Genomic DNA, 17,656 nt, shown 5'->3' with positions numbered 1-17,656 from the left:
TTCAACCAAGATTGGGTCCCACAATTCATTAAGGCTAACTCCAGCCATCCATGGGGGATTAAGGGGTTAGATAGAATTGGGACGTGGATTCAAGGGAATAATATATTGCTAAGAAACAAGCAGAAGAGAAATTAAGAGCTATTATCAATTGGTATCAATATCTTCAAGTTCAGAACATGGTCCACCATCTTCAGAGGAAAGAAACCATTAGATATGAATTGACGCCATTTGAGGTCCTTCTTAAAGAGGAGGGCATTGGCAAGAAAGCTTTGCTTTCTAAAATATATAATTATTTAATTGACTCCATTCATTCATTTAATTGACTCTCTTCATTCATATCCACCCTCTTATATTAAACGTTGGAATTTAATGCTACCTCAAAGGCTAGAGGAAAGCGACTGGAAAATGATCTGAAACTCCCCTTCCATTGAGGCTAAAAGCATTGGTATTCAACTCCAATTTTTAAAAATGTATTCACTTTGGCATCTAAACCCTGTCACGATGAGTAAAATTTCTAGGGTCTCAAGTCCAGATTGTTGGAGGAATTATAAAACTAAAGGCTCCCCATATCATATGTGGTGGGAATGTCCAACAGTGTCAATTCTTTGAATAAAGTGGTAGAGCAAATGAAACTTATATTCAATCTAACAATTCCAGTAGATTTTAAACTTCTTTTATTTGATATCTGGCCTGATAAACTGGAGAGTAAAGATCAGAAGTCTTTAATCTCGACTATGTTGGCAATAGCTCGTATGACAATTGCTAAAAATTGAAAACCTCTGCACACCCCCACGATTGAAATGTGGTATGATTTGGCTATAGATTATAATATTGATTTGGCTATAGATTATGATTTGCTTTGGGCCCTGGTTTTGGAATTCTTTGGGAATATTTCCTTTTTGCCTAATAGAATGAATTGTAGGCTATTTCTTAATACCTAGCATATTATGTATTGTTTTTGTAAATTGTTTGTTATATGCATCCAACGATCTAAATTGGATTCTGGTTTGTTAGATTTATATTTTTATTATTTATTTTCCCTATGCTCCCTTTGTATTGGATTAGATTCAATAAAATAAAATCTATTTTTTTTTAAAAAATGAAAAATTAGAGAGCGTTTTTTTTCAGCCATTTTTTTTTCTTTCTTCCAACTTAGAGCTCAGGGGGTGGCATGTTCAAGGTTCCCAAACAGTCCCTCACTAGCAATGACAGCCTTCATTTCAGTGAGTTCAGTGCATCAAATACCTTCAGTCATATTCTACTAAACATGAGGCAAACACAACTGAAATACTTGAAGGCACTAATTGTGCACATAACTTCATGTATTTCTCCATCTTAATTAAGTTTTATTCATGCAAAGCTCTCATGATCACAATCATCTTTAAAAAGAAAAACTGAAATACTGTATAATATTTAATCAAGAGAAAGATATAGTGATTTTAAAAGATTAGAAAAAAATAAACTTTTAACAAGAAACAGAACTACGTAAAAAAAGCCAGTGGGCATAATCAAGACAAATTTAAATACATTTAAGCTGCAGTCATTTTCAAATGTATCTTCTTTTACTTACTTGCTGGATTACATCTGGGTACAGCATAGGAAGCCTTTCTGCGATGAGGGCCAACCCACCCATTCCGGCAAAAACTTGCAATGGAGATTGAATAGGGCACACTTCAAGAAATGATTCATCCAGCACTGCATCCATGCACTCCTCACCTGGTGTGACTGCTTCATCTTCAGTGCAAGATCCCAATAAATCAGAATGCTCTACATGCAAACCAAAAAAACCCACATTATTCAATGAAATATTATATATAAATCAGATTTTTAAAGGGCTTGATTATACAATCAGTTACCCTAAGATAACCAGCTCACTCCAGTGGCATAAACAAGTACTGAAGTGATCTGAAGAGTTCCTAAATAAAAAACACATACATACACACACAGAAAAGGGGTGGACTTGTCTCTACGCAAGATACACACTATATATATATGTATGTGTGTAACACCAATGTGCATGGGGACAAGCCCACTCCTTTTCTGTGTGTACATATGGAAGGAGGGGTCAATTTTTTTAGAAATTGCCTGGCTATCTAAGTGAGCTTTTGATAGAAACCTGAAACAAAGCTGTACAAGATTGACTGTGTACATCAGTGGTCCCCAACCTTTTTGGCACCAGGGACCAGTTTAATGGAAGACAATTTTTCTACGGACCGGGGGGGATGGTTTCAGGATGATACAATTGTGCACTTTATTTCTATTATTAAATTGTAATCTATAATGAAATAATTATACAACTCATGGCCTGGTTGCTAACAGGCCACGGACCGGGAGTGGTCCATGGCCCGGAGGTTGGGGACCCCTGGTGTACATGAAGTCCTTAAAACTGCCCTTTTCTGAGTATCAGAGGAAAAAGCACACACATGTGAGGTTTAAATTTTTTTAATTAAAATTTTTATTTCTTAAATACATGCCAAGACAAAAGTGTTGAACATATTGATGTGACAAAAAGCTAATTCCTAATTTTAGCCTAACTTTCCTCTTGTTTCTCATAACTGATTTCAAAAGCTCCACTTAATTGAATATTAACTGAATACTGGAGCCAGTATGGGAAGCAACTGGTTAAGAAATGAATACATCCACCACCAATGAATAGAGTAAATTTAGCATATAAACAAGTAATGACAAGAACTTCATGCATGTGTATTGTTATGCCATACAACAAAAACATATTTTTGATGTAAAAAGATAAATAAGCTTTGTGCTTCTCATTGAGACATACTACAATAGAATCACTGCTAAAATACTACACGCCACCATGAAATTTCTAGGCGTTCTGGCATCTAGCAAGTTTTCAAGCCCTGACCTAGCCATTTTGAAATTTTCATAGATACATAATGCACATATTCCCATTTATGCAAAAGGAAGCAAACCAAACCTAAAATTTAAACCACCACCTAGTCCAAAGTAAATCAACATAATAAAACCCTGAACATAGAGGCGATTGTATATACCTTTTTCAGTATGGAGGCGCTTAAATGAATCTGTTTTTGAAAGGCTTGGGTCTGAGATCACTTTGGAACCAAGCTTAACTGCCAAGTCTATGGATCGGTATCCTTGAGGAAGTTTGCGGTCATACAGCAGAGTCAACAGCTGGGCAAGTGTCATCTCAGGTGGCAGAGGCTGGCCTAAAGGACATTAACTGGGTTACTTCCAGCAAGCAGCCTTGTGAGAAATTAATTGCTGAAGTGAATGCACCATTGTTCAGTTATTTTAAAGGCTCTCTGAAAGCTATTTTAAAAACTGATGGCACTGTTTTACAATTTGTAATTCTGCAAATCACTCTGCAAAAATTCACTTTAAAAATAAGTACAGATAAACTTATTTTTAATTTACGAAAGATTATTTTGCAAAAAAAAAATCAAATCACAAACATTAAAATGGCTTAAATGTAAATCTTAAGAAAAGTAAAACTAATGTTAAAACTTATACAAAGAAAACAAAAGCTGCACTAGGTGTGTCAAAACAGTGGTCATTCATTCATACACACATTATATACACACAAACACATGCCTAATGGCCTGGCATTTTCCAATGGGAGAGCGTGTGTAACACATCAGCCACTGGCCCATGAACTGCCGGTCATGACAACTTGCGTGCCACTGGCTGGGTCCACTCCTCTCCCCTGTCCACTACTGACCCCAGGATAGAGGAGTATTGGGCCACTGGAAAAACTGCTAGGCAGTAGCTGTTGCTAGCCAACTAAGTTTGCTTCTGTCAGTAAAACATAACCAACTTTGGTTCTCTCACTAAAAGATGGGGAGAGGAGGCCCTTGCTAGGCTTCTTTTGGCCTTTGAGGGAGAACTCATTGGGCCCAGTCCTGACTAGGGTTGCCAGTTCCTGGTTGGTGGGAAATTTCTGGAGATTTTGTGGTGGAGTTTGAGAAGGGCAAGATTTGGGGAGGGGAGAGGCTTCAGCTGAATAGAAGCCCATAGAGGGTGAGGCTTGAGGAGGGATGGGACCTCAGACAAATACAATGTCACAAACTCCACCCTCCAAACCAGCCATTTCCTCCTGGGGAACTATTGCTGCCAATTTCCAGGTGAGGGCTGGAGATCATGCAGAATTACAACTGCTCTCCAGATGGCAGAGATTAGGTCCTCTGGAGAAAATTTGCTGCTTTGCAGGTTGGACTCTATGACACTGTACCCCACAGAGGCTGTTTCCTTCCTGCTTTGGTCAATGCTGTGGTTTCAGATCAGTCAGACTTTCAGTCTAACCTACCTCATGGGGTTATTGTGCATATCAAAAGGGGGAGAGGAGAATGATGAAAACTCTTTTGGTCCACACTGTGGAGAAAGACTGTACTTTTGCTACGCAGAGGTTGCAGGGAGGGGGGAGGAGATGGAAAGCTTAAGTAAGATCAGTTTCCCTACAGAAAACTGCCACCTTGAGTGGGTGGAAAGATACCAAGGTTAGGGGGAATGAATGCCTTCACTTGGGTGAGTGGGTGGGAAGAAAGCAAGGGTGGGGTGCACTCGCCCACAGCCTCTTTCTAGAGCCCATTGTATTTTCCATCACAACAGCCCTTATGCCTAATTTATAAATAATATAGATCAAGTGTAAAGAAGGCACCACCTCCTGGCAAGACTTCCAAATAACACAAATAATATCAACAGTTCATTGAAGGACAAAGCAACTGGGTGTGTGCATGTGAAAGAGATCTGGGACAAAATTTACCCCTATTTTAGCTTAAGTCTAGAAGAGCCCCATGGCGCAGAGTGGTAAAGCTGCAGTACTGCAGTCTGAGCTCTTTGCTCATGACCTGAGTTTGATCCCGGTGGGTTCAAGTAGCTGGCTCGAGGTTGACTCGGCCTTCCATCCTTCTGAGGTCGGTAAAATGAGTACCCAGCTTGCTGGGAGGAAAGTGTAGATGACTGGGGAAGGCAATGGTAAACCACCCCATAAAAAGTCTGCCATGAAAATGTTGTGAAAGCAATGTCACCCCAGAGTCAGAAACGACTGGTGCTTGCCCAGAGGACTACCTTTACCCTTACCTTTTTTGGCAGAAGTCTCAGTTATATCGGTGTAACTGGCTCTTTTATCAGTGCAGGCCTGTTGTGGCACCTCATCACTCAAGGGTGCCATCAGCAGGGTGCAGCAGCCAGCCATTGGCACAACTGAGGCATAGGCCCCTCTGCTAGTGTGGTTGTGGGCAGTGCTGGGGGCATGGCCAGAGTTAGCTGGCTCCCTGAGCCCTTTCAGCCTGGGAATGCCTCCTGCCAGACATGTAAAATTATGTCAACAAAAAATATGGCATAGTCCACCATAGGTGCCCATGGATCACGAAAATGAAGCCTTCTGCTGTACTCCTGCCCACAAGGCTCAGAAGAGCTCAGGATGCCGACTACAGCCTTGACCAAGTGCCTCCCTTCCCAGGGCAGCTAAGTCCCCTTCTCAGCACCCAATCACAACCCCCCTCATCCTACATAAACTTCTACCAGGACATCATACAACTCAATAGGTAGGGTGCGTGGCATGCGATTGTCTTAGAGCTCCCTGTCATGCAGACTTCAAAAGTGAAGGCACTTTGGTGGTGGGAGACACACAGAAAGGGCACTTAGCACTGCAGGGCAAGCACTTTATGCTGACACCCAAGGAGGAGAGCGAAGTCTATACTCTGTTGCTGACCTCTCCCATTTTAGAACCTGACCATTTTGGTACCTGACCTTTGGAGGCTTGACCCACAGGGGCACCTGCACACTGACAGCTAAGCACAGGCAAGCATCCCATACTTTCTCCTCCTCTCCCCTGGCTTGAGGCTGGGTGCTGTGACAGCATCTCCTTCACTCAAGCCTGGCACTGAGCTCAGGAGTGGAGTAGCACAAGCCATGGCTGCACGGTGCCATGGCCCCTGACCTGCCATGGGAAAACTGCCCTGGAAAATTTTCCATGAGATGGCCTGACATTTGCCTGGTTCCCACCCCCGGCAGGGCAAAGGATGTGTCTGTGGGTGGATGGGGGGTCCTGCAGCTGCTCTACTGCTTGGGGTGAAGCAGCCTGGCAATTGTTCCTTTAAATCATTCCCTTGCCGAATCATAGCACTGTAAATGTTAGTTTTAATTGTAATTTTATGGTTTTAATTATAATGGTTTTAATTAGTAAATTATATATATCATTTTGAGATGTTTTATATTGTAATCTGAAATGTTTACATGTTGTGAGCTGCCCTGAGCCTGCTCCAGCGGGGAGGGCGGGATATAAATAAAATATATTATTATTATAGTCTTGAGCTGCAGTAGCTGTGGCAGATGGACTGCAAGCAATCCAGAAACACTTCAACACAGGACGGGTGAGTGTGAGTTGGCTAGTTCCATCATGCACCTCAAGCGGGAGTTAATGGCAAGTCCCCCACTCCACCCCACCCCAGGGCTGCCTTTGCAGACCCTGTCAGGAGAAGACATCTGTGGCTGAGGCTGGAATGGCATTTGCACCTAGTTGCCATAACTCTTTTACTGTCTTGAAGTTAGAGATTCAGGAGAGAGGTTTGCGGGTATAGCAAGCCGCCCCCCCTTAGTCAACTGTTCCAGCCCTCATCTTGAAGCAGAGCTTCATGCCCAGCAAGCCTTTCCAAGTTCCACCTGTGACATATCCCACTTAGGCACATGCCATTCCAGGCATCTTCAGACCCCAGAGTGGAAGTGGACAGAGTTGTCACCCCTTTGCATGGATCCCAATGCAATAAACCTATGTTATGCCACAACTTTGTATCTACTGCTTGGTTTCTGTTACAAGACAGGAGCTCCATACCCCTCCCTGCCCCACTCTCCCTGTGGGTTTACTGAGGAATCGTCTAAGAAAAAAGGCTCACCTCACAGGCTTCTGTGTGAAGGGGGGAGGGGCCAGAGGGTGGTCTGGGTGAATAAGCCAGCTTACTGAAGCACCTAGAGCATGAGGCTGGACCTGGGAGTCCCAGAGTCCATTCCCCACTTGTACCATGGGTGCTAGGTGGTTGGCCTCGGGCCAGATGCTAGATCAGCCTGACAAACTTCATGGGGTTGTTGTGAGTGTGGAACAGAGAAGAGGGAAATAATATAACCTACTTGGGTGGGGGGAAGTCATTAATGAAATGAAGGCATAGATGAGGCTCTTGACTGTGTGTCTGATCCAGGAAGGGGTTTCTCTGGCACCCAGGGAGGAAGGCATCTATGCAACTTGCACTCGGAGGGGGGGCACTGGGTCATAGGGGTTCCCTAAATTTGTGGTAGGGAGAGCCACTGCAGTGGGCAGAGTCAAAGTATTGGGGGGGCTTGGCCACTGAAAATGCTGGCAAGCAGGAAAAACAAATAATGGTTATCAATTGCCTGTCATCGGGTCTCTGTTGGGGGGGGGGGGTGGGATGGGAGAGGAAAATGGGGCTCTCCTCAGCTGCCCTTTCCTACCACCCCCTAATGAGATGTGCAACCTGACCTGAAGCGCCCCTCCCCTCATGCTGTCCCTGCCTCAACACTACATCATGACACCATGCTGTGGTGGAATTGCCATGGACACAGCTACACTTTTCCCTGCTCCCTGTAGCATAACTTGCCCCTTGGGGAGCCAACTAGTGGCACCAAGGTTGCATGACGGCCAACCACTACAGCACAGGCACAGCTCAGGAATGCGTTATCAGTTTCCTTCCTCAAGATACAAAATTTCTGAAAACTTAAATCCATAGAAAAAACTTTACTTCCCCAGGAAAAAAACAAAAATCGGGGAAACTGATAAATGTATGCATACTTATGGAATTCAGAACTATAAATGTTTTAGTTTTCTACAAATAAAACAGCAAATATACACAGTACTTGGCAGAACTGCACATTGCTGATTCCTGTGCAACCTTAGCACATGTCTTTATTTTTACCATTTGAGGTAGGAAAAAATAAAAGTCAAAAATTAAAAATGACTTGTAGCAACTAAAAAGAAGTGTATTGGACAAATTGTATCAGACAAAACCAGTTTCATACAGTTACAATAGAACTAACAGTATATTTGAATACTGAGTTTATTTTTATAACATTGAACGCATTAAACTCTTCAATAGTGTGTTTTCATACACATAGCCCATTAAGCTGATAGACAAGGTCACCCAGTAAGCTTCCATGACACAAGTGAGGATTTGAACCCGAGTATTTCTGATACTAGTTTTACACGTTTACCTACTTATATCACATGCTCTAGATTTAGACCTCATAAGACAAAAAGCATGCTGTCTCAAAAAACCACAGACATTACCTGGTAGCAATTTATGGTAAAGGTGAAAAACAGGAACACTAATAGTTTTGCTGGAAGTGTCGCCCCCTGTAGAGGAACTGCCTACTTTATCTGCCATTACTCTGCCTCGTCTGGAGGGTGGACGAGGAGGTGTAGAGGACACTGCCCTTTTCGATTGTGACTTCAAGCCTATAAAAAATAATATTCTAAGAACAGTAATATCAAAGATACTGTGCACATAAAAGGACCTTGCTGATAACAAAGTTCCACATGACACAGTCTCAAGTTTGACGAGATTTTAACTTGTGTGTTAATTCCTATATGTGTAAACTCTGTGTGCAAATACAATTCCTTCTGGACAAACCATGCATATGGGACCAATGCTTGATTGAAAATCTTGCTTAAAATCTGCTAGGCTGTGTACAAAATATGCTAGGCTGCACAGATAAGTGCCAAGGCCACTACCTTATTATAATCAGTCCTGGTTATATAACACATTTATCATTTTATTTCAGTGCATTGCATACTACTATCTAGTTTTCTAGTTACTGAGTGCAAAGGCATGGTGGAAGGATAATGAGAGATTTCCAATAGCGTTAAACTTATTATATTTGTATTTTGTTTTTTGCTCTTTTTACCTGACCTAGAATGGCTTATACCGTTTACCCTTCTCCCCAAACTTCCTCAAAACACTTAAAAGCTTTAAAGAGTGAACACATACCAGAAGCAACAACAACACTGTAGTTGTCCTGAAATCCATTTTCTGCTTTAACTTTTTCTTTTTCTTCATAGTTCTTTTTTTCTTTGTCTTCTTTTTGTTCACTAATTAACTTTGCAGTTATACTAGGAGTATCTGAAGAACAAAATTTTATGTAAAATATCAAATTAATTATTTCAATAATAGTTTACCCAAAATCAATTTACTTTCTTTTAGTTAAATCTGCTAGTTTCAAGCCTTTTGCACTAGCACTCCATCCCTGTGAACATGCCCAATATGTGTGAACAATGCAAAATCTGGATTCCATCTACTGCACTGCCCATCATGTGTGCACTGGATACCACATTTACATAGTGGCACAAAACTGAGGTGGACAGGTGTGTGAATAGGGTCTGTCCATTTAGATCCAAACACGTAAGCAAAACAAGGGCCTGTGCAAGATGATACTGTAGTGGCCTGGTTCAACCTTGTACAGGTTGGTTGTCTACACTACTATTATTTTGGGTTGATGACATGGGTACTCCACATACCAATGCCAACTCAATCCATGTCCTTCAAAAGTAACTTAATGGCACAGGGACAGCATTCTTTTAAAGTTATTGATGATAATGTATGACTCAGACCTATGTTATCCATATTTATGCCATCTTTCTAGTGAGAGCACTCCCAAACATGTGGATTATGTTCCAAAGGGCACCTAATCAATTTGGCTTTGCATGCCCCGTGGAAACTAACAAGTTTGGTAGGGTACAGGTGTCATTACAGAGTGCATCGCATATGGTAAGGGCCACAACTGAGAAGGCCCTTCCCTTGGTGACAGCTAACTGAACTATCCTGGGGCCAGGCAACTGCAGGAGGTTTCTAGAGGATGACCAAAGGGAGCACACAGAGTTATAACAGGAGAGGCAGTCCTGTAGGTATAAGTGTCCAGGACTGTCAAGAGTTTTAAAGGTTAATGCCAACACCTTGAATTGGATCCAGAGACAACTGGTAGCCAGTGCAGCTGCTGCAAAATTAGAGTAATGTAAGTTGACCATAATGTTCCAGTCAGCAACCTGGCAGCTGTATTCTGGGCCTCCTGAAGTCTCTGAAGCGGTTTCAAGGGTAGCCCTACATAGAGTGAATTACAGTAGTCCAATCTGAAAGTGATCACTGCATGCATCAATGTGGCAAGGTCTGACCCAGACAAATAAGGAGCCAGATGGCAGGCCTGGTGCAGTTGAAAAAATGCTGACCATGGTACCATGGACACTTGTTTATCCAATGATAGAGCAGACTCCAACCACACCCTGAGGCTCTTTATAGAGTCTACAGTTGTCAGCTGGGCACCATCTAGTCTTGGGAATGACTCTCCAGCTAGCAGCTCAGTCTTTCCCAGCCACATGACATCTGTCTTCAACCTCAGTCAACTCCCTCTTAACCAGTCACTGGGCTCCCATATTCAGGCACTGGAATAGTGCTGAGAGCCCTGCTGCTGGCTGCTTATCCATCAGGAGGAAGTGCTAAGGGTAATCAGCATATTGATGGCACCCACCTCCAATCTCAGCTAGAGGGTACGTATATGTTAAATAACACTGGGTTGAACCCTGTGGGACCCCGCAATTCAGATCTTGTCAGGAAGACCTTTTCTCTCTGATACTAACCCTCTAAGAGTTTCCCTGGAGGAATGACAAGAACCAACTAAGGGCAGTGCCCCCCTAACTCAAGGGAGCTAAGGCAGTCAATCAAGACCAAATGGTCAATTGAATTGAAGGCTGCTGATAGAATGAGAGGTGATTATTATATAATAAAACTGAGAAAATATACATTTTATCATTAAATTACAATTAAAATGGAAAGCTGGTATTCAAGGACCATCTACAGCATGGTGTCTTCCCCATGCTGCCATCATAATATATAGCATGAATTTTCTGCACCAGTACCACAATCTTCTAGTAACAGCTGGCTCTGTGCAAGCTGTATGTAAAAGTGCATATATATTTAAAGTACAGTTTGCCACTTTAGTCTTGGTTACAATTCACAGGGAAGCCTGCATGTTGCAACCAGACATGGTGGTGAAGTCGGAAAGCTGTTTTAAGTATGATTTGTTCATGTATGCTAATGTATGTTGACAAAAACCATGTTTTGCAAACCCAACTAAAACCATGATTTCCTATTATAATTTGTGGCCACTTCTTAAAAATAGTATGCAGATATAAAGGCTTAACAGATCAAGTAAAACAAATGCATTATTAAATATTATTTTCTGTATACAAACTCCATGACCCAGAAGGATGAGCCATGTTAAACTTTTAAAGTACTGTCATGGGATAAATATCATGGGGTCTCATTATGAGTATGCATGAACCAGCTGTCAAAATACCTGTACATGTTAACCTATACATGCTAACCTCTGGTGGGGGGGGGAATGGAGAGTTCTATAGCCCTTCCTCACTTTCAAAGAATAAGAATGAAAATATGTGTATGTAAACAAACAAACAAACAAACAAACAAAAATGTTAGTTTCCCTGATGTGACTGCAACCTAAATCTAAATTTCCACTGAGTATAATGAAATGCCAATTTAAAAATAATGATTAAAATAATATGGAACTTGCCTGACACACGATCAAGAACTTCTGCCAATGTTGTTGAGACTGATAAGAGAAGAGTGCGAAACCTGTGTCCTGCTCCATAGATTGGATGCTGAATTACATGGCTGGTCGCATTAATTCTACCCTTGTACAACTAGAAATTAGAGAAAGAGATATTTTAAGCATTCCGAAACAGTCCAACTACTATGTGTCAAATTATTACAAATGAAGTTCTAGCCCTTGGGAATATGACCCTTAGGTACTACTAAAATTTAAGGGATTTAGAAAGAGGACTGGATGACACTAGGGGTATGTACACAAAAAAATCATTTTTGGGGGGTTTGGTTATACCCAAGGGTGGCCAAACTATGGCTTAGGAACCACATGTGGCTCTTTCATACATATTTCATACACCCTGTCAGCTGGCTTGGAGAAAGCATTTCTCTCTTTGAGTCACTTCTGCAAGCCAAGCCAGGCAGCAGCATTTAAAATTAGTTGCTTTTTTTCACCTCTCTCTCCCTCCCTATTTATTTTCCTTCCTTCCCTCGGCTCTCAAATATCTGATGTTTATTCTATGTGGCTCTTGCATTAGGTTTGGCCACCCCTGGTTATACCTGACTTGAAAAATATCAGTATATACCAATATTCCCAAATCCCAATACTGGTATAGTATGTGCCTCCTTGTCCCATGAGTACAGGCTGGGATGCTATCAATATGTGGATGACACGCACCTCTATCTGTTGATGGATCGATGGACTCCACCCCAGAGGCCTTGGATGGGGTATTACAAGCTGCGGCTGGATGGCTAAACAGAGCCGACTGAAATTAAATCCAATGAAGACGGAAGTCCAGTATTTGAGCCAGGAGGGTCTAGAGTTGGGAATTCAGCTCCCAGTCCCTGACAGTTGGTCCAAAATATGGCAGCTAGGTTAGAATCATAGAGTTGGAAGGGACCTCCAGGGTCATCTAGTCCAATCCCCTGCACAATGCAGGAGACTCACATACCTTCCCCTAAGGTTTATTCATTTATTTTATTTTACTTTACATTTATTTTACTCTGCTTTTCTCCCCAACAAGGACACAAAGTGGCTCATAATGTTCTCCTCTCCTCTGTTTTATCCTAACAACCCAGTGAGGTAGGGCAGACTAAGCTGGGCCAAAGTCACTGCTTACAGAGTGCATTGCATATAAACAGGTTGCTTACCTGTAACTGATGATCTTCGAGTGGTCATCTGTGCAGTCATACACATGGGTTAACCGCCTGGATCGAACCCGACCTCAGAAAATTCAAAGCAATCTTAGGCGTTAATTTTGGCGTGCATTCCCTCTCGGTCTGGGGAGGAGGCATCTACTGCGCATGCCTAGAGTGAGGGGAAGGCGCTCCACGCACCCAGTTTCTTCTAACTGCTGTATAGAGAAAATTGTAAATAAGGAGAGCATGAACCAGCAGCGGGGAAGGCTGGGTGGGCGTGTGTGACTGCACAGATGACCACTCAAAGATTATCAGTTACAGGTAAGCAACCTGTTTATCTTCATCGTGGTCTCTGTGCAGTCCCACACATGGGTGACTGGCAAGCTGCTCTGCCTGGAGGTGGGTGCTGGTTCTGTAATAGAAGGGCAGAAATTAATTATGCATATAGGAAGTCAAAGTAACGTACTTACAGAATAGACTGGAGACATCAGTCAAAAATGGAACGCAGTACAGCCTGTCCAAAAGACGCGTCATGCCAAGCACGAATGCCTAATGTGTAGTGCGTGGCAAACGTAGATGGAGAAGACCAGACCGCAGCTGCACAGATGTCTTCCATCGGGATGCCTCTGCAGAAGGCTGATGACATGGAAACGGCTCGAGTGGAATGAGCTCGTAGTCGTTCGGGTACAGGCTGCTTAGCCAGTCAGTAGCATAAGGTAATGGCAGCCACAATCCATTTTGAAAATCTCTGTGTTGAGACTGTGTGTCCCTACTTGTGGGTTCTGTATGCTACAAAAAGTCTAGTGTCATTACGGAAGGGACATGTCCGCTCAATGTAGAAAGCAAGAGCCCTACACACGTCCAGATTGTGTAGGGTCCGTTGACCAGTGTCAGTAGGACTTTGAAAAAAGAAGGTAGAGTAGGTTTTCCTAAATGAAACGGTGAGACGACTTTTGGTAGAAAGGAAGGGTCAGGGCGTAATATTACTCTATCATGGTGGAAGATAGTATATGGAGGATCTGCTCTGAAAGCACAAATGTCACTGACTCTTTTGCCAGATGTGAGTGCCACCAGCAATGCCATCTTCCAAGACAAGAGGTACAAAGGAATAGACGCCATAGGCTCAAAGGGCAGTTTCATAAGTTGGCTCAGCACAAGGGATAAGCTCCAAGTGAGATGTAGCTGACGGATTGGAGGTTGGAGATGTAGGATCCCCCTTTTAGGAAGGCCTTAGTCATGGAGTGGGAGAAAACGGTGCATCCCTCAAGTGTGGATGGAAGGCTGAGATGGCCGCCAAATGCACTTTCAAAGAAGAGTAGGTTAGCCCTGAGTTTGAGAGAGACAAAGTGCAGGTCAAAATCTGGGCTATAGTAGAAAGTCCAGGATGAAAGTTATGTAGAGCAGCATACGCTGAGAAGCGTTTCTATTTCAGGGAATAAGATCTTCTAGTGGAAGGTTTTCTGGCATTGAGCAGAACATGTCGAACGTCTGAGGGAAAATTCAAAAACTGATTTTCCAGGCAGTAAGTCTTAGAAGTTCCGGGTCGTGATGCAGGACTTTGCCTTCCTGTTGGGAGATTAAATCCCAGGCCTGGGGAAATCGGAGGAATACGCTGTTCGAAAGAAGGAGGAGAGTGGTGAACCAAGGTTGATGGGGCCACCACGGAGTGATCAGAATACAGTTGGTCTGATCTAGTTTGATTTTCTGCAGTGTTCTTGTGATGAGAGGAATAGGTGGAAATAAGTAATGCAGTGGTCCCAACCACAGATGGAGGAAGGCGTCTCCCGCGGATTGCGGGGATGGAGGGCCCTGAGTGTAGAAACGCGGGCACTGGACGTTGTGTGAAGAGGCAAAGATGTCTATTGCTGGAACCCCGAATATTTCGAAGACTGTCTGAAGGTAATGGCGGTTGAGGGTCCATTTGTGGTCGTTGACGAGGTGGCGACTTAGTGTGTCTGCTTGAACATTTTGGATTCCTGGCAGATGCACAGCTGTCAGAAATATGTTGTGAGCAATGCTCCAATGCCATAGGGATAAGGCTCATCTGCACAGGTGGACAGAAGCAGTGCCTCCCTGACAATTGATATAAAAGACAGTAGCCGCATTGTCCGAAGTGACCTGGATGTGTTGACCGTGAAGGGATGGCAGAAAGGACCTAGAGCTCTGTGGACCGCCAAGAGTTCCAGGCAATTGATATGGAGGGATTTTTTGTAGTCTGTCCACTGGCCCTGAACTGTTAATGTTCCGAAGTGGGCTCCCCATCCCCACTTCGAGGCGTCAGTCGTAACAATCACAGACGGGGGTGATTGTATGAACGGCATTTCAGTCAGAAGATGGCGTTCCAATGTCCACCATTCCAGAGATGGAAGAATGTGGGATGGAACAGTGAGAAGGGTCATTTGGTGTTGTCGATGTGGACGGAATGTTCGGACGAACCATAGTTGAATAGGGGGCATGTGGAGTCTCGCAAAGCAGAGGACGGAAGTTGTGGCCGCCATGAGACCCAACATTCGTTGGAAGATGAAGGCTGTTTGAGTACGGTGCATAATGATAGTAGTGGCCAGGGATTGGATGTGGTGCACTCTGTCCGTCGGGAGGTAGGCCTTGTGCGACAGTGTTGACAGGTGTGCCCCTATGAACTGAATGTCCTGTGTAGGGATCAGGTTGGATTTTGTTAGATTGACCTAAAGGCCTAGCAAAGACAGGAGAGAAAGAATGGTAGAGATGTCCTTTTGGAGTTGCTCTTTGGATTGAGCCACAACGAACCAATCGTCTATGTAGGGGTATATGGAGATTTTTTTTTGTTGGCGGAGCATCGCTGCTACCACCGCCATGCATTTTGTGAAGACTCTCGGTGCTGTCGATAAGCCGAAGGGGAGAGAGCGGAACTGATAGTGTTGGTCCCCGATGGCAAACCTGAGGAATCTTCTGTGGTGATGATTGATGGTGAGATGGAAGTAGGTGTCTTGAAGGTCTATCGAAGTCATCCAGGCCTGCTCTGGAATCAGTGGCAGGATAGACTGCAGAGTGATCCAAGTGGAATTTTTTTTAACGAATGTGTTGATTGAGTTTGCAAAGATCTAGTATAGGACGCTGTCCTCCGTCTCTCTTTGGAACCAGGAAGTAACAGGAATAGAACCCTGTGTGATGGAACTGCGGTGGTTCTATGGCCGCCTTGTCCAGCAAGGTGGTGATCTCCTTCCTGGAGAGGGAGGGAAGGGGGGGGGGTACTTATGAATCTGTGGAGCTTCGGGGGCGAATCGAACTCTATGATGTAACCCCAGTGAATGAATGCCAGGACCCATCAATTCGATGTTATGGATTCCCACATGGGGTAGAATGGATGTAGTCTGGTGCTGTCTGTGTGATGTTGTGACAGGCTGAGAGGTAGTATTAGAGTCAAAGAGACTGTTTTGAAGCTGGGGCCATCTTCTTTGTGGTTTGTGAACGGGCCTTTTTATGGAAGGGTTGTTTAGCTGGAGGAGCTTTGACTTTCCAGAAATCAGCTTGTCGAGATGAGTGGGAACACTTGTAGTAAGATGGTTTCCAGACTCTGTCAGTTGGGTTGAGATTGTTGTTGGTTAACTCCCAACCTTTTAGCCCTTTTCCTACTGTCATCGACAGTGGTCAGAATATCATCCGTAGTGGCAATGAAGAGGCCTTGACCATCGAAGGGTAGGTCTTCAATTTTGAACTTTATGTCTGGTTGCAATGAAGAGGAGCGGAGCCAGGCATGATGGCGCAAAGTGATAGATGTGGCCATGGTCCTGAATGAGCAAGCAACTGTGTGGCGCACCAAACTGATTTGTTGTTTGCTCACATGGGAGAGCTCCTGTAGGATATGTGATGCTTGCTTCTGTGCCGTGTCAGGTAAAGAAGGGATCATAGTGGTAAGTTGAGACGTCAAATTAAAGGTGTAGGCCAAAAAATAAGCTAAATAATTATGAATTTTGGAAGTAGCAGTGCAGAGGGAGTAGATTTTTCTCCCTAATGTATCCAATTTCTTCCCTTCCCTTTCAGGTGGAACCAGGTGACGTGTTTGCTTAGATTTTGATGACGAACGTACGATCATGGAATTGGGTGCCGGATGGTTAAATAAAAATTTAGAATCCGAGGCATGAATCTTATACAGAGACTCAATCCTTTTGGATGTAGGTGGGACTGATGCGGGCTTATCCCATGCCTCCTTTAAGCCTTCCAGATGGACAGGAAGCATAGGAAGAAAGGAGCCTGCTGGCAGGTCTGCATGGACTAAGTCATGGACTACATCTGACACTCTAGGTAAGTCAGCAGTGAGTTTTATATTAAGCCATGTTGGTGAGTAAATCCAAGTAGGCCTTGGATCCTTCTGACGGTGAGAGGTCGGCCGGCTTGGTAATGTTGGAGACTGAAGAAGGTGGTGCGGAAGCCGTTGACTGAGAAGAGTCCGAGTGTTCAGCTTCAGATTCTTCAGGAGCCTCAATGGGAGCCGTATATGTGGGCTTGGTAGGAATTGACACGGGCTTAGTCAGCATGGAAGGTTGTTCAGGCTGTTGTTTCTATGAGACTGAACAAGCTGATATAGACCTGGCTGGTGATAGTGGTTTTGACACTAAACTATAATGCCATGGACGATGGTATGGACTTCCATGGGATCGAGTATATGAAACATCCTCACGGTACCGAGATCGATCGGTGTCTTCGTGGTATCAAGGCTCTTGGTAGTGGGTTGATAAGCCATCTCATGGTACTGAGGCTGGAATGGTCCTCACGGTACCAATGCCGATGTGATTCAGAAGAAGGTGGCCTGTAGTATTGTTGATATCTACATGGGAATGGTGACCTGGATCGCGATGGGCTGTAATAGTAGTAGCGCTCCCTGCGGTGATGTGGGGATTGCTCAGTCAGAACCTGAGTGGACGGCTCTCTAGGTGTTGGAG

The 17,656-nt window shown here is 43.7% G+C and overlaps 1 protein-coding gene across 2 annotated transcripts in view; it reads right to left on the bottom strand.

The window, feature by feature from the left end:
- The window catches only part of BIRC6 (baculoviral IAP repeat containing 6), a 224,539-nt gene that overhangs the window by 80,280 nt on the left and 126,603 nt on the right, over positions 1–17,656 (bottom strand). For both annotated transcript variants that reach the window (XM_060244345.1, XM_060244352.1), the window contains exons 57-61: positions 11,569–11,698; positions 8,976–9,107; positions 8,276–8,443; positions 3,015–3,188; positions 1,571–1,767 (exon numbers count right to left, since the gene is read on the bottom strand). In XM_060244345.1, the coding sequence (XP_060100328.1) occupies positions 1,571–1,767; positions 3,015–3,188; positions 8,276–8,443; positions 8,976–9,107; positions 11,569–11,698 (801 nt within the window). The remainder of the gene's footprint in view (positions 1–1,570; positions 1,768–3,014; positions 3,189–8,275; positions 8,444–8,975; positions 9,108–11,568; positions 11,699–17,656) is intronic.

The sequence above is a fragment of the Heteronotia binoei genome, chromosome 1, assembly GCF_032191835.1.
Source record: "Heteronotia binoei isolate CCM8104 ecotype False Entrance Well chromosome 1, APGP_CSIRO_Hbin_v1, whole genome shotgun sequence".
NCBI classification, from domain to species: domain Eukaryota; kingdom Metazoa; phylum Chordata; class Lepidosauria; order Squamata; family Gekkonidae; genus Heteronotia; species Heteronotia binoei.
The sequence above is the reverse complement of the archived record's forward strand: the minus strand, read 5'-3'. Positions and strand labels throughout refer to the sequence as shown.